The sequence below is a fragment of the Lepus europaeus genome, chromosome 13, assembly GCF_033115175.1.
Source record: "Lepus europaeus isolate LE1 chromosome 13, mLepTim1.pri, whole genome shotgun sequence".
In the NCBI taxonomy this organism is placed as follows: domain Eukaryota; kingdom Metazoa; phylum Chordata; class Mammalia; order Lagomorpha; family Leporidae; genus Lepus; species Lepus europaeus.
This window is the reverse complement of record NC_084839.1, coordinates 62419047-62437244: the sequence shown is the minus strand read 5'-3', so window position 1 is coordinate 62437244 and position 18198 is coordinate 62419047. Positions and strand designations below refer to the sequence as shown.

At 40.8% G+C, this 18198-nt stretch overlaps 1 protein-coding gene across 2 annotated transcripts in view; it reads right to left on the bottom strand.

Annotated features, from left to right (window-relative positions):
• MEIS1 (Meis homeobox 1) overlaps nucleotides 1–18198 on the bottom strand; it is a 139868-nt gene that overhangs the window by 58170 nt on the left and 63500 nt on the right. For both annotated transcript variants that reach the window (XR_009867806.1, XM_062209553.1), the window contains exon 8: nucleotides 5386–5531. Coding sequence is in view for 1 of the 2 variants with exons in the window: in XM_062209553.1 (XP_062065537.1) it covers nucleotides 5386–5531 (146 nt within the window). In the remaining variant the exon portion in view is untranslated. The remainder of the gene's footprint in view (nucleotides 1–5385; nucleotides 5532–18198) is intronic.

The following is an 18198-nucleotide window of genomic DNA, read 5'->3' as shown; positions in this document are numbered from 1 at the left end:
ATTCCAATATTCCCTTCCAGTAATTAAATAATCTATTCTGTTTTCCTCCCGAGACAAATGATTCCCACTTGGGTGAAAAATAGGCAGGCCCGTTATCTAATCAAAGCTGAAATATGCTCTCTCCAACACAGCAGAGATCTTTTCAAATGAAGGGAGAGGGCTTTATCGTTCCAGCCTGAGTCTCAGCAAAGTTTAGCTGGGGTCAGAGGTGACCGTGAAAGGCAACTGCACGTAAGGGGAAAAGTAGCAACGACAAAGACATTCTGCTATATTTAAGAGAGTCCGTTTCTGATATGAGAAACAGTCAGTGAAAAGGAAAAACAAAACTCTTCTCTTTGATACGAGCTTTCAAGTATCTTCACTTAATAACAGATCTGCAGGTAACATGTAATAAAGTAGGAAGCCAAGTTCTCTACCATCTCTACAAGCCATTCCTTGGACTCAAGTACACAAAAAAGAAGGTAGGTTAGGTCTAGTTTGAAGCTGGACTGCCTTTCCTAAATTCTTTGTAATCCGCTAACCAACATTTCAGACAAGAGTGCAAAGCTACAGTAGTCCAGCCCCACCATCTTCTCAGGACTGGCCAGCATCTCTGAGGACAGGTAGCTGGACAATGCTAGCCAGTAAGGTACAACGAGAATGCTCTCTGTGTAGAGGTGAGGGACAGAAAGAGAAATAGAAAGGGGAAGAGAGAAGACAATTCCACGTACTGTCCACATATGTGCCTACCTAGGGGTCCTTCCGTCTGCCTTTTGACTTTCAACTCACTTGACCAACAGAACAGGTTATCTGGGTACCAACCAGAGATATGTTTTCATTGTAATAATGATTCATAACGTTCAAAGGGTAAATCTTGAAACTGCGAGCAGAGATATGACACTAAGATATCTCCAACAGATCTTGTTACCAAAGCAAAACCAATGAAACAACATCTGTCTCTTCTAGAGCATTCAATTCCCAATTCAATTCCATTTACTCCATCCTCAGAGTGGCGGACCCGCAGGGCACTTTTCATCTAATAGTGTTTCTATGGAAACGCCATTCTCAACCTGGAAGATTCTACAGCCCCTCACATTGGCTTTATCCACAATGAAAGGAGAGTCTTATAAATCAGAAATCCAGACATAAATTTGGCCACACACACGCAAAAATATTTTCAAGGCTAGAAGTTCAACACACAAAGAAATAAAACAAAACAAAGACACATAGCAAATATGAGTATCTGACTTAGAAGCAAAGTTCATGTTGATTGTAAAACGTAACCCAATGGGATCCTCAGGCTCATTCGGGGGTTCAGAGAGAATGAGAATGAAAATCACTCATCTCACCTGAGGATCACCTCTCCGCCTGGTGAATGCCAAATATTGACCCATAAATGCTTCCAGCACCTGAATCGGCAGGTATGTAGTTTTTTTAACTACCTCCACTCTCCCTAACTTGCAGGATCCTGGGACACATAGCAGCTCTATACAGGGAAATACAGTCACATATATCTTAAATAAGCACCACACTTGCCGCTTTTCTATTTAGATTATATTTCGAGCCTTCATATGATAAGGTAGGCAAACAGAAAGAAAAAAGACCCTGATTTTTACCTTAAACATCGTATTTATTCTTTTTCCTCACCTTCAGTAGGCCCTTGGACACATATCTTTGTAATATTGTGAGCAGAAGAAACAGTGATGTGCAAAACACATCCAGCTTAAGCGCTGTGACGTAGCAGGCTTTTCCCAGCTGCAGTAATGAACGCCCTCAAGACAGAAGAAACACACTGCTGTGACGTATGCCCCTGAACTGATTGTCATTGTACACTGACTCATAGGCAAATAGTAAGTACTTTTTAATCACTTGCAATCCTTTATCTTTAGGCAACTGCAAGCATTTCTATTAATAAATGCTTTTATTTTCTTTCTAATTCTCTCTTATTATCTAAATCACGTCAGTCACTCTTTTCAATTCCAGGGAATAGTTTCTTTTAGGAGATCTTTTCTACTTATCAACACTGGCAAATATCCAACTACATCTAAGCTGGGAATTCACCTCACTGAAACTTCCTTTTACCCTATAATCACCAAAGTTTAAAACTTGTTTCCTTTTCCTTCTGCTGTTTTCATTATACACAAATATGTACTATTCAGCTTGCTAGAGACTGTGAGTCCCAAGCACGATGCTTAACTTCTCTCTCTGGAGCAGTAAAATGTGCTACTGATTAAATATACCTGTGGAGAACTGTGGACCAGCATGTCTTTTTTTCTCTTGCAGCTGGGGTGCAAATCCAGAAAGGTGTTTGATTCAGGCCCTATTCTAGTCCTCTAACACAAAAAAAGGCTGGAAAGCCCTTTCAAGGACAGATTTTTTTTAACTGAATAAACCCAATGAAAGGATTGATCAATTTATTTGAAAAGGGAAAAAAAAAGCCATTTGCTTTCAATAAGGTGGGTGAGGTTTTAGATTATGCCTTTTGGCATTTAAAAAGATTAGTTTACAATTTGCTAATAAATTGTTATTGCTATTGTTTTAATTAGCCAGAGTTTCAATTGCTTTTTTATATCTAGCAAGATTTCAGAAAGGATTTTCTAGATAAGTTGCATTAATCACATAACAATAATGTGATCATTTAAAATTTACGAACAGTCTTCCTAATGAATTGTGTATCCCTGAAGACAACTCAGAATTTGAGATAAAGTTACTGAAGGATTAGCACTGAGATGTCAGTGGTTCAGTTTGGACAAACAGTAACAAAACCCTGACAATTCTATAAGTTTTTCCATAGAATTTATTAGAATGAGTTCCTTTCTATAAATGTTGCTTAAGTAGTCCAAGTGTTCCTTCAATAATGACAACAAAACAAGGTGAAGGTGTTCTTGTAACTAGAGATCTATTTGCTTTTGCAATTAGAGAAGAGAAAGGGGAATCTTTCTCACTGGCGGAAGGAAATGGGTGAACACTCTAAACGTACCTCCTGACTTTGCTTTTTAGATGAAGTTATGCAGTCAATTTAATTTTTAGAGACTGTTATCATCATTAATATTTCTGCATGAGCAGATGGCACTGTTGTAGTTAAGGGAGGGAGATATAGCCAACGGATCCCATAAGACAACTTATGTGAACATTCACAGAAAGCCAAGGAAACACACAGGAATGGGTTGCCCTTTCCAGGGCAGTGGTACAGGCCAGCAAAGACCCCAAAACCAAAGTCAACTAGCCAGGAAAAAAAGAAAAAAAACCTCAGGCAGCTCATGAATAATTTCTATTACAATTGCCCCAGATCCCCATAACTCATATAAGCACTGTAATACAGGCAAAGTGACACTGGTTGTTAGAATGGTTTCTTGTTGTTTTTTTGTTTGTTTTTCTGAAAAAGATAATATAGCTCTCTGTAAGATTCTTCAGAAGGGTATGACCTAGAAAAACAGGAGAACTGGCACAGGAATGAAATAACTTGCCTCTCTCTCCTGATTCTGTCTGAGCCAATATTTGATTATATTTTATTCAGGGCCGCCACAGCTTCAAGTAAAGCCAACACTCCTATGCAGATTGAGATGGGGGCTAAAGAAAGCTCTGTTGGAATAAGAAATCTGTTGGATTTCCTCAGTTGGAATAGGAAAAAGAAATAGCATGGTTGTAACTTCAGGGACAACCTGAGTTTATCCTCTCACTCCAATTCATTCCCCAGGTCAAGTTAGCTGATTAGTTCTGGTGATGAATATGAGCATCTTTGCGTCAGCACCTTTGGCCAGCTGTCATTTCTTAACTAAATACCACACTATTTGTTTTCTACGATATGCCCTGGAGACTCTAATTTTCCTTCCCCCACTACTGGTTGACAATCTTCAATGGGAAAGTCACACAAAGCAGACCTCAAATATCTACATACAAGTAACAAGAGGCGCATTAGTAATTGTATTGGAATCAGAGTTTAGATCAACCTAAATTGGAACCTAAATCGAACGTTAAGATCCCAGCAGCTTGAACAGTGGAACCATCAATGAACTTCCACCATTAGTAAACTCCTCAAGTTTTTTCAAAAAGCTGTCCATGTAGCCTAGTGTTCGGAATTACAGTGGGAACAGAAGAAGGGAGGAAACCACTATTTTTTTGGTTATATTCCTGCTGCTCTCAGTTTTTATTTTGCTCACAGACACTAGAAATCTAGATGACTATGCCCTGCAGTGTGATCAGAGGCACAGCCCTCCACTAGAGGAGCAGAACTAAGGGGGCCTTCAGACATCCCAGGTTTGCCTCCCTGTCCCAGTACAACTCACAGAGGAACATGGCCTAGAAAGTGGGCAAGGAGTGAAGGTGGGCAGGTTCTGGGCGTGTTTGTGACAATACAGAATTAGTTTTGATATTTAAGGGGGAAAAATGATGTTTAGGAAAGCAAACCAGCTACAAATGGTAACATAAAATATTTGCCCCTGATATTTTCTATAAAAGGAAAGACTTTGAAACATTCATTTATGTTATAGAGCTATGCTGCAACCTGTCGAAATTCATCTTCTGTTCCTAATATTTAACAATTTTGCTGATTTTTAAAATATTATTTTATCCATAAATTTTCATTTTGTCTTTTTCTTCCTCGGATGTGATTAAATCAGTATGCACTTACAAAAATATCCACCAAAATATTATGATTATAAATATTTTGAACATAAAATTCATTCAGAACAATAGCCAAACAAAACAAATCCCCTGGTGGCATAAAGCCCCAAATCTCCAGTTTCTCACATCTCCAGGAGAATCCCTGCAGTGAAAACAGCAATACTCACACAGACAATATAAACTGTTACTCTGCTTGAAAAGTCACCAGGGACTACACAGGAAGAGCTGACTCTATATTGCTGCTTTCCTTTACAGTTCTGAATGCCGGGACAACTTTCACTATGGAGCTGACTCACACGAATGTTTCGTAATGGAGGCCAGTGCGTTCAAACCACTCAAAAGGGAATTATGTGATCATCTTGCCATTGCGACATGGTTTAAAGTTCTGCCGGCCATTCGCTAAAAGGTCCGCAAAAGCACTGGATGATATTCAGTCTTTCTCCCTGGGGTTTGTCTTATTTTCTTCTGAGCAGGAAATGGTTCTAAGTACTAAGGGTCACACTTAGAAAAGCAACATCATTAGCAAACATACTTAAAATCACAAGTGAACATGAACTCCTCAAACTGATAACTTACAAAAGTTAACAAAATGGCAATAGTGAGCTTCAAATAAAACTCTTCCTTGGGGTATGAGTCTAGGAAACAAGTGCTAACACCTTAGTAAAAACTGTGGGAACACAGTGGTGTAGGAAATATTCCAAGTCCAGAGGGATCATTTTTTTTCTATCAAAACTGGTTCATTGTCCATATTTAGTTTACATATGTCATTTAGAATCCACTTACTGTTAGATGCTGGAACAGCCACGCCCTCATGATATTTGTGGCTACTTTGGGAAAGATGCCACGCTTTTTGTGACGCTTTTTGTCCTTATCAGGGTCATCATCGTCACCTGTGCTGGGGGAAGCTACACTGTTGTCCAAGCCATCACCTGCAAACATAGTGAATCAAATTTTGACTGATGCTACCTTGACATGCTTTATTCAAATAGAATGCCTTTGGATATAAACAAAACCAAAAGAGCAATTTAAATGATTAATAGTTTCTTTGGTACTTTTTTTTTTTTTTCCATGACAAAGAGAAAGAACAAGGCCTAGGCTCAAAAGTAGTCAGGTCTAAAGAATGTCTTCAAAGAATAGTGCCAAAGGTCAAAGGGAATGGGAGGGAATATCCAGTCTCTTTAGCTTCGTTGCCATGGTAATTATTCATATATATATATATACACACTATATATATATATATATATATATATAAGCTAAGATTCATTAAGTGTAACACTTATGGGGAGTTAAATATGGTGGCAGCCATCAGCAAATGGAATTGCTGCTTAGGTATTCAAATCCCACATATAGTCATTGCCATGAACTTGTGAGAAGGTGCATTTGAGATATCAACTATTTCCACAAGTGATCTATCTTAAGACTAGTTGGAGAAATGCAGGCAATGCATCATATAAGCATTTTGATGTAGGAATGCTTAAAATAGAAAATAATTTTTCTTAGAGAGAGCATCAAATTTAGTAAGGGAAAAACCTCTCACATAGTTTTTAAATTACAAAACAATTACTATTTAGATAAAATAAAGTGATGCTAAATTAAGAGTAAATTTGAACTATGTTACAATAATAATACAGGAAGCTTCTAAAGTCTCGTCTAGATTTAAGTTCTTTGTACTGAAAAGTTACCTGCTAATATATACCTCTATATCAGCTCCTGGTTTTTTTAATTGATTTTTGTTGTAACATTAAAATTGTTTCTTCTAAAAAATAATCTTAGCTCTGTGATGCAGTAAAATAAAAAAGGTAGTATTCCTTTTACAATGCCATATTTGACACACAAAAAATAAATTGCAGCCCATATAATCACATTGTCTAAAATAAGTCATAAAGTACAAATGGAAAGCAGATTTTTTTTTTGTCTGGGTACCAAAATCAAAAGGGAAAATAACAACGGGCTAAACCTAATACACCCAAAAGTAGCTTAACTTCTGACAAATAGCCTTTGCCAGTGAGCCACGGTTTCTACCTGGTGCCTCTGCTCTGTGAGAACTACTGGCTTTCAGAAATGGACAGGTTAACTGAGCCCAGAAAGAAGAGGTAAAGGGCCCAGGCTTAGCTATGACATAACAAACACACCTAACAGCACATGTCCTGGGTTAAAGAAATCACTGGAGAACAACCTACACGACCCAAAGAACCTGATCCTTTGGTAAGACAGATTTCCTGGTGGCTATTGGAACTGGCCTCAGATTCGTTTACATGGCTTCAGGAATTTCTCCATTTCTCATTTCTGCTATTTAGGTCCTACATAAAAGAATTTTCTACTTTGACTTACTACTTTGAGCTATTTCCGACTAATCTATAATAGTTATGTTGCAACTCATCAATTATTTTTTTGTGGCCCTTCAGGACACACTGCCTCTCCTCAATTTGAAAAGAAGAAAAATGCTATTATTATTATTATTATTATTATTAATTGCCTTGACTTGTACTGAGCTAAAGTTTAAAAACTTTGGTGAGTGAAGATTAGATTCATTTCAACATTGCTACTCTACTTATAACACATGAAACAAATGGAATACTTTCATAGAACTTTTCTGAGTTTAACCTCCGATTAGTTTAAAATCAATAATTTTACTGTATTTAAAATCCATAAATTTTGTTAGCGATCTACAGACTATAGCTTGTATTCACACTGGAGAAAACCATGAAGACTCACAACTCCAAAACTATCATCGCACCAATGAAGAAAGCGCTGTGTGTCCCATGCCAGCTCAAGGTCAAGTAGCTGGGCCTGGAGCTCTGGAGGTCTGTCCTGGACCAGACACCCATACCCCTAAATCAGTGCTCCTACCACTCCCACCGAACGTTTTATTTGCATAACCAAGTGTTTTATGAGAAGTCCCCTTGGGTTTGTCTAATAAATTCTTTGAAAGTCCAGTTTTTAAAGAGGCTTTTTATTCAGAGAAGCAATTCACCATATAAAATAACAATGCATTAAAGAAACATGAGAAAAGAAAACAACTCAACAGCATTTAAAATTTCAATGGGCAAATCCACTTTCAATATACACAAGGTAACTCCAGAAAAGGAACATCATACTTGATCACTGATTAAAAAGGAAAAGCCTCTAACCTAATAATACTGTTTTTCACCACCTCCCCAGGATTGTTTTCCTCCTTTAGAAAAAAAAAATAGCCTTTTTATCCATCTCAAACCCCTTCAGATTAATTTAGCAAGCAATGCCTAGTGCCTGCCTAGAAGAGAATTCATTGATAATTTATGGAAATATCTACTATAATCCAGTGGAGATGACTTTTTTCCAGCTTTGTGCATCAATAGATAATCAAGGCCTTAAAGCAGCCTTAGCTTCCCATTACCTCAGGCAAAAGAATTCCTGAAAGCGTGCCTTGAGGGCACCTGAATTATATCCTCCATTAGGGGAGGAAGGCTCTCTGCATTCCATGCGAAACACTCACCAGAACCTTTCCTGTTTATTTCTGCTGTATGAAAGCAGAAGCATTAGGAACAGGATTTTTTAAGTGAAGACTTATGTAGATACAATGGAGAAACCTTTCAAGCAGGAGCCAGATCACCCCCTTCAGTCCCTGGCAGTGACCTCTCCCGAATAAAAGGTTTCTATTACATCATTAGCTCAAGCCAAAACCAGCCTTGGCTTAATGCACAGTTTGTTCTTCCTACTGTTTTTAGGCAAATACAGCTACTTTACTCCCATCTGGGAGGGAAATTACACTGCTGGGTTGTAATCTAAGACAAGATTTTCATTGGAAGCAAATGCTTTCAATCCAGTGTAAATACTGGTGCATGTTCAGAAAAGCCTAAAACAATAAACCCTGCTCCTTTCCAACACAGTTAGGGAAACGGAGAAGATGGGGAAGGAGAAGAGCGTAATGAAACAGACGATTCTCAAAGCAAACACTTTCATAGATTTTAATAAATTCTTTAACCTCTCCTACTTTCTAAAATTGAAAATTGATCTCAGAACATCTCCACCCCAGAGGAAAGTCTAAATGGTCAATTGTACCTTCAGCATTTCCATTCCCTCTGCAATTTGATACAGTCACCTCCATGCGGTCTCCGGAGGATTTATTTCCTTTTTTTATTTTTAAGATCACTAAACAAACTTGGAGGACCGCCGGCCGACCACACGGCAGCAGGCAGCGGCTCTGAACCACATTTGTAAAATGTCAGCAGTGACTTCATTCCCGGAGCTGACTTCTCCTGCCGCCAAATGAAGGCAAACTGAAAAGGTGGAAATAATCATAAAAATGATGCCAGTCCATAAACAAGCTTACAGCCTCATTAGGATAGCAGTAGGCTCCAGTGGGTGATTTATGCTCGTTTTGCTGATGCTATGAGGAAATGCCATAGGGCGACTTTAGCCAACTGCTAATGGTTTCTGACAGCTTCTTAGCAACTAGTGCAAGCAACGTTGCGGCGTTTGCTAGTGACAGAAACCGAAAATGTCATATTATCTGCCCATGTGTCATGAAGTCCGTGTGGCAATTAACTAGTAGGCCAGTGACTGAGGGGCCAGAAGCTCCTGTAAATGGCCTTTGGCTATGCAGAGGCCGCCGGCGGGTGCAGAGCGTGCTCTGGCTGCACACATATGCAACATTCTAATGCAGAAATCCACTCCCTGCAACTTCCTGGGCTCTGATGAGGCCGGGCCCTCAAAGCCCTTTCTTCCCTCTCACTGAAGTGAAACTCTGGTGCTGGCTCAAGCTCGCTCTCGCTCTCTCTCTCTCTCTCTCTCTCTCTCTCTCTCTGTCTGTCTCGGCACAGACTCTGGCATGAGCAGAAGATTCCACGGTGATCTGCTTTGATATGATTATCCCAATGGCTCCTTAATTGGCAGTACCTGTGTCTGGGCCTTTTGGACGCTGGATCCAAAGGTGCTAGCTATTTTTCTGCTCGCCAGCAAATTAGTCTAAAAGGACTTAAGATCACTGAAGCAGACTCGCCGCCTGTCAGACTGCGAGGAGCTGAGGAACTCTACACAGCAACAAGACACTGTTTAAAAAACACCAGGCTTCTAACAAGCAGGGGGAGAATCTTGGCCACCCTTTCTAGTTTCCGAGCTATCAAAACCATGCACTGTATGTCAAACTGTCAAACCTTTCAGCGTGGGCCATTTGCCCTTTCAAATAATATTTAGGAATTGTTTTTACAAAATTTTATAGGCCATGGTCTAGTGAAAGAGGCCAACCAACAAAGAAAGGAATTTGTACTACAATTCGTCTACGGACAATTTCTTGTGAGACCTGGGCCTGTCCCCACGGAACAAGGCAGGTGACCTGTGGCAGCTCCCAGGCTGTCAGAGAGCTCAGATTTCAAACACGCTCAACTCAAACATCCCGAGTCGCCTATTTAAGCATGCCCAGGCATTTAGACTCTGCTATCTCGTGCCTTTCAAGGCAGGATAAAGCGGCATTTATCGTATTCAGGCCATTCAATGGGTCAGACTGACCGTGTCAGCAGGGGCTCCTCTACGGCAGGTCAAAGCCCGGCTCCCATTTTTCTCTTCCCCACTAACTCCCTCTCTCCCTCAGGGCTGCCATTCCAAAAAACCTCCTCCGAGGGAGGCAGACACAAAACCCCCAGAAAGTGCCCACGATTTACATCACAACGAATCGGAACTTCCCGTGTCAGTGGGCCATCAGGTAAAAATAAAGTGGGTTATCCGTCAGAGGGTCCTTTATGTCACAGAGGCAGAACTTCTAATTAGGAATATGAACTTTCCACTGCCAGGGCAGAAGAACGTGTAAGGTTGTAGGCCCTCTTACTTTGCTAGGAGCAAAGCTGGAAGCCATCAGAGCTTCCAGAGCCTCTGCCCTGATAATTTTGTACTGAGATGCTGTAGTTTTGGGGTCATTTCCTCTCTTGAACCTTTCCTTTCAGCCCCTCCAGTGCTTAGGAATAGAGTGGTTGTCTCCAAATGTCCCTAAAGCAAATGGAGCATCAGTGTCTTTCGAAACAGTAAATTCTATGGAGTCTGAAAGGCATGCTGGGGAACGTACAGCTCAGGTTGGGAGGTGGCTAGATCTTCACACAAGCGAGAATACAGTCAGTCGCATACTCTGCCTGCCAGCAAAAGGGAGGTGCAACACAAAGGGGTTTTCCCCACTGGGATGTTTTGTCCCATAGCAAGTCTAGGTGAGAGAATTCTCACCCTAAAAGGAGGGAGTGAGTGGTGGCACACACCTGCCCTTCTAGTGGCAGCTGGTGCAAACAGCCCATCATAAGGAAAGGATGGGCCTCTTCTATAGGGACCTGTCTGGGTCAGATGTCTGATGGTGAGGGTTCTTAGGAAAAATGCAAAATCTAGCCCAAACCCTCTTCTCCAGATCGTGGTTGTGTCTATTTGGCTGGAAGTGCAGTGGGATGTTTCTGTGTTAAGAGGATTATAGACATCCCTTTCTCAGGAGTCAGCTAGAAGACCTCTGGGGTCTTAGGGAAACATTTTGTCTTCACCTAGAATGCATAGTAACTGGGTGATTTGCTAAAACTCACATCTGAACATATCACTCTAGCACTTCAAATCCTTCCATGGCAACCCTTTGCCTTCATGAGAAAGGTCACTCCTTTTACCCAGGCTTGGAAGGCCTGTCATGGTCTCTCTCCACGGGGTGCGTCCAGCACGGCTTTCGCCAAGACCCTGGTGCACCTGCTCTCATGGCCCCACCCCCAGTCCTGAGGGAACCTGAAGCTGTCATCACCACCTTGATCTCTCACAGCCCTGTGCTACCTTAGGCTGCTCCACCCCAGCCCCACTCCCTGGGCAGCCTTCCCTTCCTTCCCCCAATAACAAGGCAAACTTCTTGGTGTCCTTTCAGGCTCAGCTCAATTGCCAACTTCCATAAGAAGCATTTGCTGGACTCCAGCTCTTGAGCGACTTCTTCCTACCCCCAACCCCTAGTGAGTTTTCTCTACTGTTGACATCCCTCCATCCTAACACACATGCTACTCTGCCAGGACTGCTGGTTTTTCATACCTATCCCCTCAAATGAATTATGTGGAAACAGGGACCAAGTCATATACCTTGATGTTCTCTAACCCTAGTGTTATCCCCACGTATGGGGCCCAAACTTGCCCACTGATCATTGAATAGATAAATGAATGCATGAATGCATTATTTTCACTGCAGGGAGAAAATCAAAGGTTCAATTTCCATTTGTTACATTTGTTTGTGAAACATATCTAAATTAAACTCTTGCAAAATATTCACCAACACAATTCAAAATATTGTCATAAGAAAACATAAAAGAAATACACCTCACAAGCTGAGATGTTTCCTTGAAATCCTTAAGCTCTTCTTGGACAAAAGATGAACAGAGAGTTATAGAGTCAGAATTATTTATAAGTTTGTCACAGCCCTTCAGAAACACACTGCTGCTTCCTGTACATATCATCGGAAATGATGGCCCTAATTTTTTTTTTTTGCTCTATGTGTATTTTTCCTGAATTCAACTTTAAAAAATAAAGTTTACTTGTTTCCTTCTGCATTTTTTCCCAATGAATTAATTATCTTCCCCCACTTTACTCATCTCCAGTTTTATCACAGCCACAAAATGCAGCTGTCTCTAAGCAACTTTGATCATGAGCTAAAACTCCAGACTCGCACTTTAAATATCTGAAGCTGAGTAGAAAATTAGAACTCTGGCTTTCTTGGTTTTTTCCAAGTGATTGTATCAGCTTTCCCCACAGCTTGCCTGTACACCTGCCTCAGCAATTTTTCAGCAACAAGTTAGACTTAGTATCTAATACTGTGGTGCAAGTTTAAAATGTCACGGGATTCTAAGAGACATTAGGAAGGATTTTGTCAAATGTATGAAAACGTATTACAGCCCCTTAAGACTCATTCCACATTTTCAAGAGAAACACAGTGAATTTCCTCCATCTCCAACTGCAGCCCATGTACAAATACATAGTGGTCCAAATCCAATGGATAACTTGCAAACTTAATTTCGGATTCTGTTAACTTCTTGAGCTCCTTGTTATGCCTCTTCTCAAACTAAAGCGTTAAAGGTTTCCCTGTTCTTCTTAGTTCAAATCTATGCCACTGGCTAAAAATGAAACAAGAAAGGAAACGACATTTTCATGTATTGTGTTTTACTACCCACAGCTTTCCTGAAAATTTTGAGGTTCCTTTTAGAAACCAAACTAAGGGGCAGGTGCTGAGCCTGGTGTTTAAGCCACCTACACCTCTCATTAGGGCTCTGGTTGCTGGCTCCAGCTTCCTGCTAATTTACACCACCCGAGGCAGCAAGTGACAGCTCAAGGAGTTGGGTCCCTGCAACCTACATGGAGACCAGAATGGCATTCTTGGCTCTCAGGTTCTGTTTGGTGCAGCCTCGGCTGCTGTGGACATTTGGGGTGTGAACCAGCAGATTGAAGATTTCTCTCTCTATTCTCACTCCCTCTCTCCTCTGTCCATCTTTGTCTCAAACAGTGAGATGTGGGCACCCGCTATGTCATTTTCTAGAAGGAGCTGAAGAAATACCCTGCAGTAGACATACCAATGACACTAATGGAGAAGACAGAGCTAAGAATAGTGGGAGAAAAGATGTAAAACATGCGAACTTTAAAGACACATCTTACTGGCACCAATAGAAAGAAGTGGGTTGATGTGATTCCTAAGGTTGGTGCCACAGAGATTTGCCCTAGGGCTTTTCTTTTTGTTAAGTGGTGACAGGAAATGGTTAATAGTTAACCACTGTGGAATGAGCCCTGTAGTGGACTCTTGGCATCACAGAAAGCTAAGAGAAAAACAGGGAGGATCAGAGCCTGAGGGAAGTGCCTCTTTCTAAAACGGCCGGCCCCCTTTTCTAAAGGGTAAAATAGAGCATTTGAAAATAAGTCCCCAGTTTGTAATCCTCTTTTGCATTATCAGTCACTGTGGTTATTCATTTCACAGAAACATATTGAATTCCTACTATGACCCAAACACGATGGCAACATTGAAGGACACAAGGATTTTCTGTTTCTATGGAGCTCTCCAGTTAGAGGATACAGATGTTAAGCGTAATACATGTAACAATACATGTGCAATTGCAAACTGAAGCATTTAATCAGAAAGAAACATGCCTGTGAATGTGAGAAGTAAAGGGAACTGATTAAGGCTGGAGTAATTTTGAGCAGAAATTGGCAGGGTGAAGAAAAGCCAGTTGGGGTGCAGTGGGCAGCCTGAGAGGGCAGAGGGCAGAGGGCAGAGGAGAGCACCTAGGCCACAGGAAGTGTGTGCAACGGCCTGGTGTGGCTGCGGGGAGCCTGACACAACCTTGGATCTAGGACCTGGGAGGCAGAATGAAATGAGGCTGGACAGGCAGGAGGAGCAAAACCAAGTGTGGACCGGGGTGCCCTTAGGGTCCTGTGGAGGTGACAGTGTCTTTCCCCAGTAGGCCCTGATGCTACCTACTTTGTATCATACAAAGCCTGCCTCTCTCCAGCGCCTCTTTCCAGTTCAACCTGACATGCCCCCTGCTTCCAAACTGAGGTTGATAAAAAAGGGACAATGGAAGAGCAGTGAGTCCATTCTGCTAGACCCCAATTCAGGCACAGATCACGTTCTGATGTTCATTGGCAAGGAGCTCTTGGATACCTAGAAGGAAGCTGGTTATGAAGGGAGCAAAGTCCCAGGGTCAGCTCAGCCTCATCACAGTTATTCATCAAATGAATGAAGCTCCACTGCTATCTGAAGTCAGAAAGTGTAAGAATAAGAGGGGAGATGACTTCTCATCCTCCTGTGCTAGAGCCCCCTCCTGGAGCTCCCAAGCCTCCCACTGCGGTTTCTGTACCTGGACTATTCTCCCATCCTGAATCCAGCCTCAAGCTCCCAGCCACCAAAACGTGCATGCTTTCAGGTTTGCTGACCCAAGCCAGGTTTTAGGTAGAAAGTCATTCAAGGAAACTAATTCAGACCAGGAAGGCACCACTAATGCCTTCCTCGCCTTTCCAGAGTGTTGACTTAAAAAAAAAGACTTGCTGATACCTATGAATCTGAGTCTTCAAATGGCAGATTTTTAAGTAAAGTAATAAGTAAAGGTTTTTGAAACATATAGCCTGTGTTGGGACACATTTTTTTTTTTTAATCAACCGACAGCATTTCTTTTGAAAGAGCACAAACTAATCATTACATATCACCTCCCCTCACCCTCACCGCCCCCGACCCTCACCTCCTGTTTACTCCTGCCTAGATTTGGGAAGCCATGTGTTTCTGAAAACGCCAAGGATTCTTACAGAAATCCTTGTGAGGGTTAATGGGTTCTGTGAATGCAACTCAGTGAGAACACAAGTCAGAGATCTAGGTTGAACATTTGTGTGTATATGTAGGTCATTCATAATTTGGGTGTTTGTAAGTCAGGGATTGCCTTCCTGTGGAAATAAATCTGGGATAGCTTCTTTACTATAAATAATGCATTCAATTAAGTTTTTATCACTTCCTGATTCGTCACTGTCGATACAAATAATAGATAGAACATAACTGGGTGAAAAGCATGAAAAGAAACAGCCCACGTAATGGAGACCTAGAATGAAAATAGTTACTAAATTTTTATAGAACATCAACTATTTTGTCAAAAATCTTAATGTGCATTTGAGGGGATTAAAGGAAATAATGGGCCTTCTAAATTCATGGAGTATAAGAATCATCTATTGGATTGGTCAGTATTTCTATTTACAGTTTATTTAGGACTTATTTTATGTAAGTGTTCATATAACTAGAGTATCATGGACAGATACAACATACACCAAGAACTCAGATAAATTTTCCAAGACTTAAAAAAATCATCTTACTTTGTTCTTTTGAGATAGCAGTACCTTTTCCGGGTAATTTAATATGATTTTTTTTTTTTTACTTGAATTCCCCTCAGGGGAACAACAGCAAATTAGTTGCCTATACACAGAGGACAAATAGCAATGATGAATAGGAAAGGAAAAAAACACAAATTTTACTCATTTTTCATCCATTCAGCATTTTTTAACAACTAAACACCATGGAAAATCCCTACAAAAACAGCATAACTTCTTAATGAAGTCTTAGAAACTTCAGGATGTGATCACACTGCAAAATATTACTGATATCTATATATTTACACTAACAGTAGAACAAAATGGAAAACCCCAACCTTTTTCTAAGAAAATACACTTTCCAATGCAAAGGTAAAACAGCACAAAAGTCATAAACTCTTTTATCTTGAATCAACAGTTCAGAAAACATTTTAAGTCCCTGTAGCTTCCCTATTTTGTAAAGTTATTTTAGTAATACAAGTTCATTACTTGAAATATTCTCCCCAATATGTTGTATATGAGAGGTCTTCAAAAGGTTTATAGAAAATGTATACTGTGAAAAAACTATGCACAGATTTCAAATATTTTTGAACCAAAACAAACTTATTTTTTAATTCCAGTTTTCCATGAACTTTTTGAAGTACCCTTGCATAAATCCTAATTAATGGTCATAAAGGTATATATAACTATGAAAATAGATTTTTTAGTAAGAAAACACAAGCCAAATGTCACACATGAGATTTTATAGACAGGCAAACATGCAAACAACACACACACACACACACAGATGCTACTTTATTTTTTGGTGATGTCTCTAAAAGCTTGCTGTGTGATTTATTTTTAAACTTCTACAGTACTCTGCATTTGTGTTTGCTATTAAATATGTATGTGTGTATACACATGCACTTTTACATTGGCAGGATAGCATTCAACAAACTCAATAATATAGAATAGACTTGCAAAGCATTATTTTTTTGGGGAAAAAAAAAAGGATTCTGACATGCAGATTAGAAATAGTGTTCCTGAACTTTGGCTACATACAGAAGCATGTGACAACCTCTGCAAATCCTGACCCCTACACTGTACTCAATACCAACTAAATCAATGTTTTGAGGGCTGGGTTAGATCCCAGTAACAATGATGCTTGTATAGTTAACTTTGAGAATGACTGGCCTAGAACCATAGATTACTTGTAAAGCTCATAGACTTTGTACAGAAAAGTGACCATAAAACCTCCAGTCAGGGAATAGTTCCATCTAATCTAGAATGCAGGTCTCAAAAGTTTGCTCATCTGATTTCTGTTTATAGGTTGAGAATGTTGCAAAATGTAAGATGATAAAGAGGCAAAAATAAGAATCTAAAAAGCATCACATATTGGGGCCCTATAGCACTGTTGTTATACTCAGATGCACAGTGTCCATGGAGACATTTTCATCAAAAAGTCCCTAAAAGTTATCTTATTTTTATTTAAAAAAATTTTTAAAGTTATTTATTTATTTGAGAGGCAGAGTTACAGACAGAGAGAGGGAGAGATGGAGCAAAAGATCTTCCATGTACTGGTTCACACCCCAAAAGGTCACAATGGCCAGAGTTGGGCCAGTCCAAAGCCAGGAGCCAGGAGCCAGGGTCCAGAAGCCAGGAGCTTCATCTGGTTCTCCCACGTGGGTACAGAGCCCAAGCATTTCTTCTGTCTTCCCAGGCCATTAGCAGGAAGCTGGATCAGAAGTGGAGCAGCCAGGAGTCTAACTGGTGCCCATATAGAATGCTGGCGCTGCAGGCAGAAGTTTAACCTACTACACCACCACACTGGTCCCAAGTTACCTTATTTTTAAAAGTAGGATGCTGTTCATCTGGACTAGCCCCATTCTAGAATGACACGTGAACCTGCAGAAACTCTTCACGTGTGTGCCCTCACCTACTACTCCTTGTGGCTGGCTGGACCACATTCCCTGAAGCAGGGGGCACTGCAAGTTGGTGAGAAACCTGCTGTAACCAGCTCACCCTCTCATTCTCCCTGACTTCCTGGGAGTCTTCTCTTATGGTACTCACAGGCACTCTCCTCTTTATCACTCACTGGTGCTTTTTAATTCTGCCCTCATCCCATAAGGGAGTAGGAGCGAAGGGAAAGGTACGGTGACGTGATAGCTGAAGGTGGAACACAGAGAATGAGAGAAAAGTCTTGGCAAAGAAAACGGTCCTGGGGTAAGGCAGAAGCTGGCCCAAGAGCAAGTGCTGAGGGTCAAGGGGAGGGGGAAAAAGGCTAGTCTGTCCAGGTAGATTTCTCTGCATACAAAGTAAAATGCAATTACAATGCAAAATGTGTACTAGCAAAGAATGAAGAGATACTGAGGATGGTTAGAAGGAAAATGAACAAGAAAAAAGTTCGAGAGGAAACAAAATGACTATTTGAAAATTCAACAGCTTCTGAGTCAAGCATCTGATGCAGAATTGAAGATGCCGCATCCCAAATTGAAGTTCCTGGATTCAAGTCTGAGCTCTGCTTCCGATCTAGGATCCTGCTAAAGCACAGCCTGGGAGGCAGCAGGTGACGGCTCAAACACTTGGGTCCCTTCCATGTGGGTGATCTTGACTGATTTCCATGCTCCTGGCTTCAGCCTAGCCTTCAGCTGTTGCAGGTATTTGGGGAAGTGAACATGTGGATAGAAGATCTCTGAACCCTTTGTTCCCTTTCCCCTTCTCTTTCTGTCTCGCTGCCTATCAACTAAGAGATCTGAGAATCACTAGCATGTCTGTTATTGCACCTAACCTTCTCTCCTTTGACTTCCCAAGG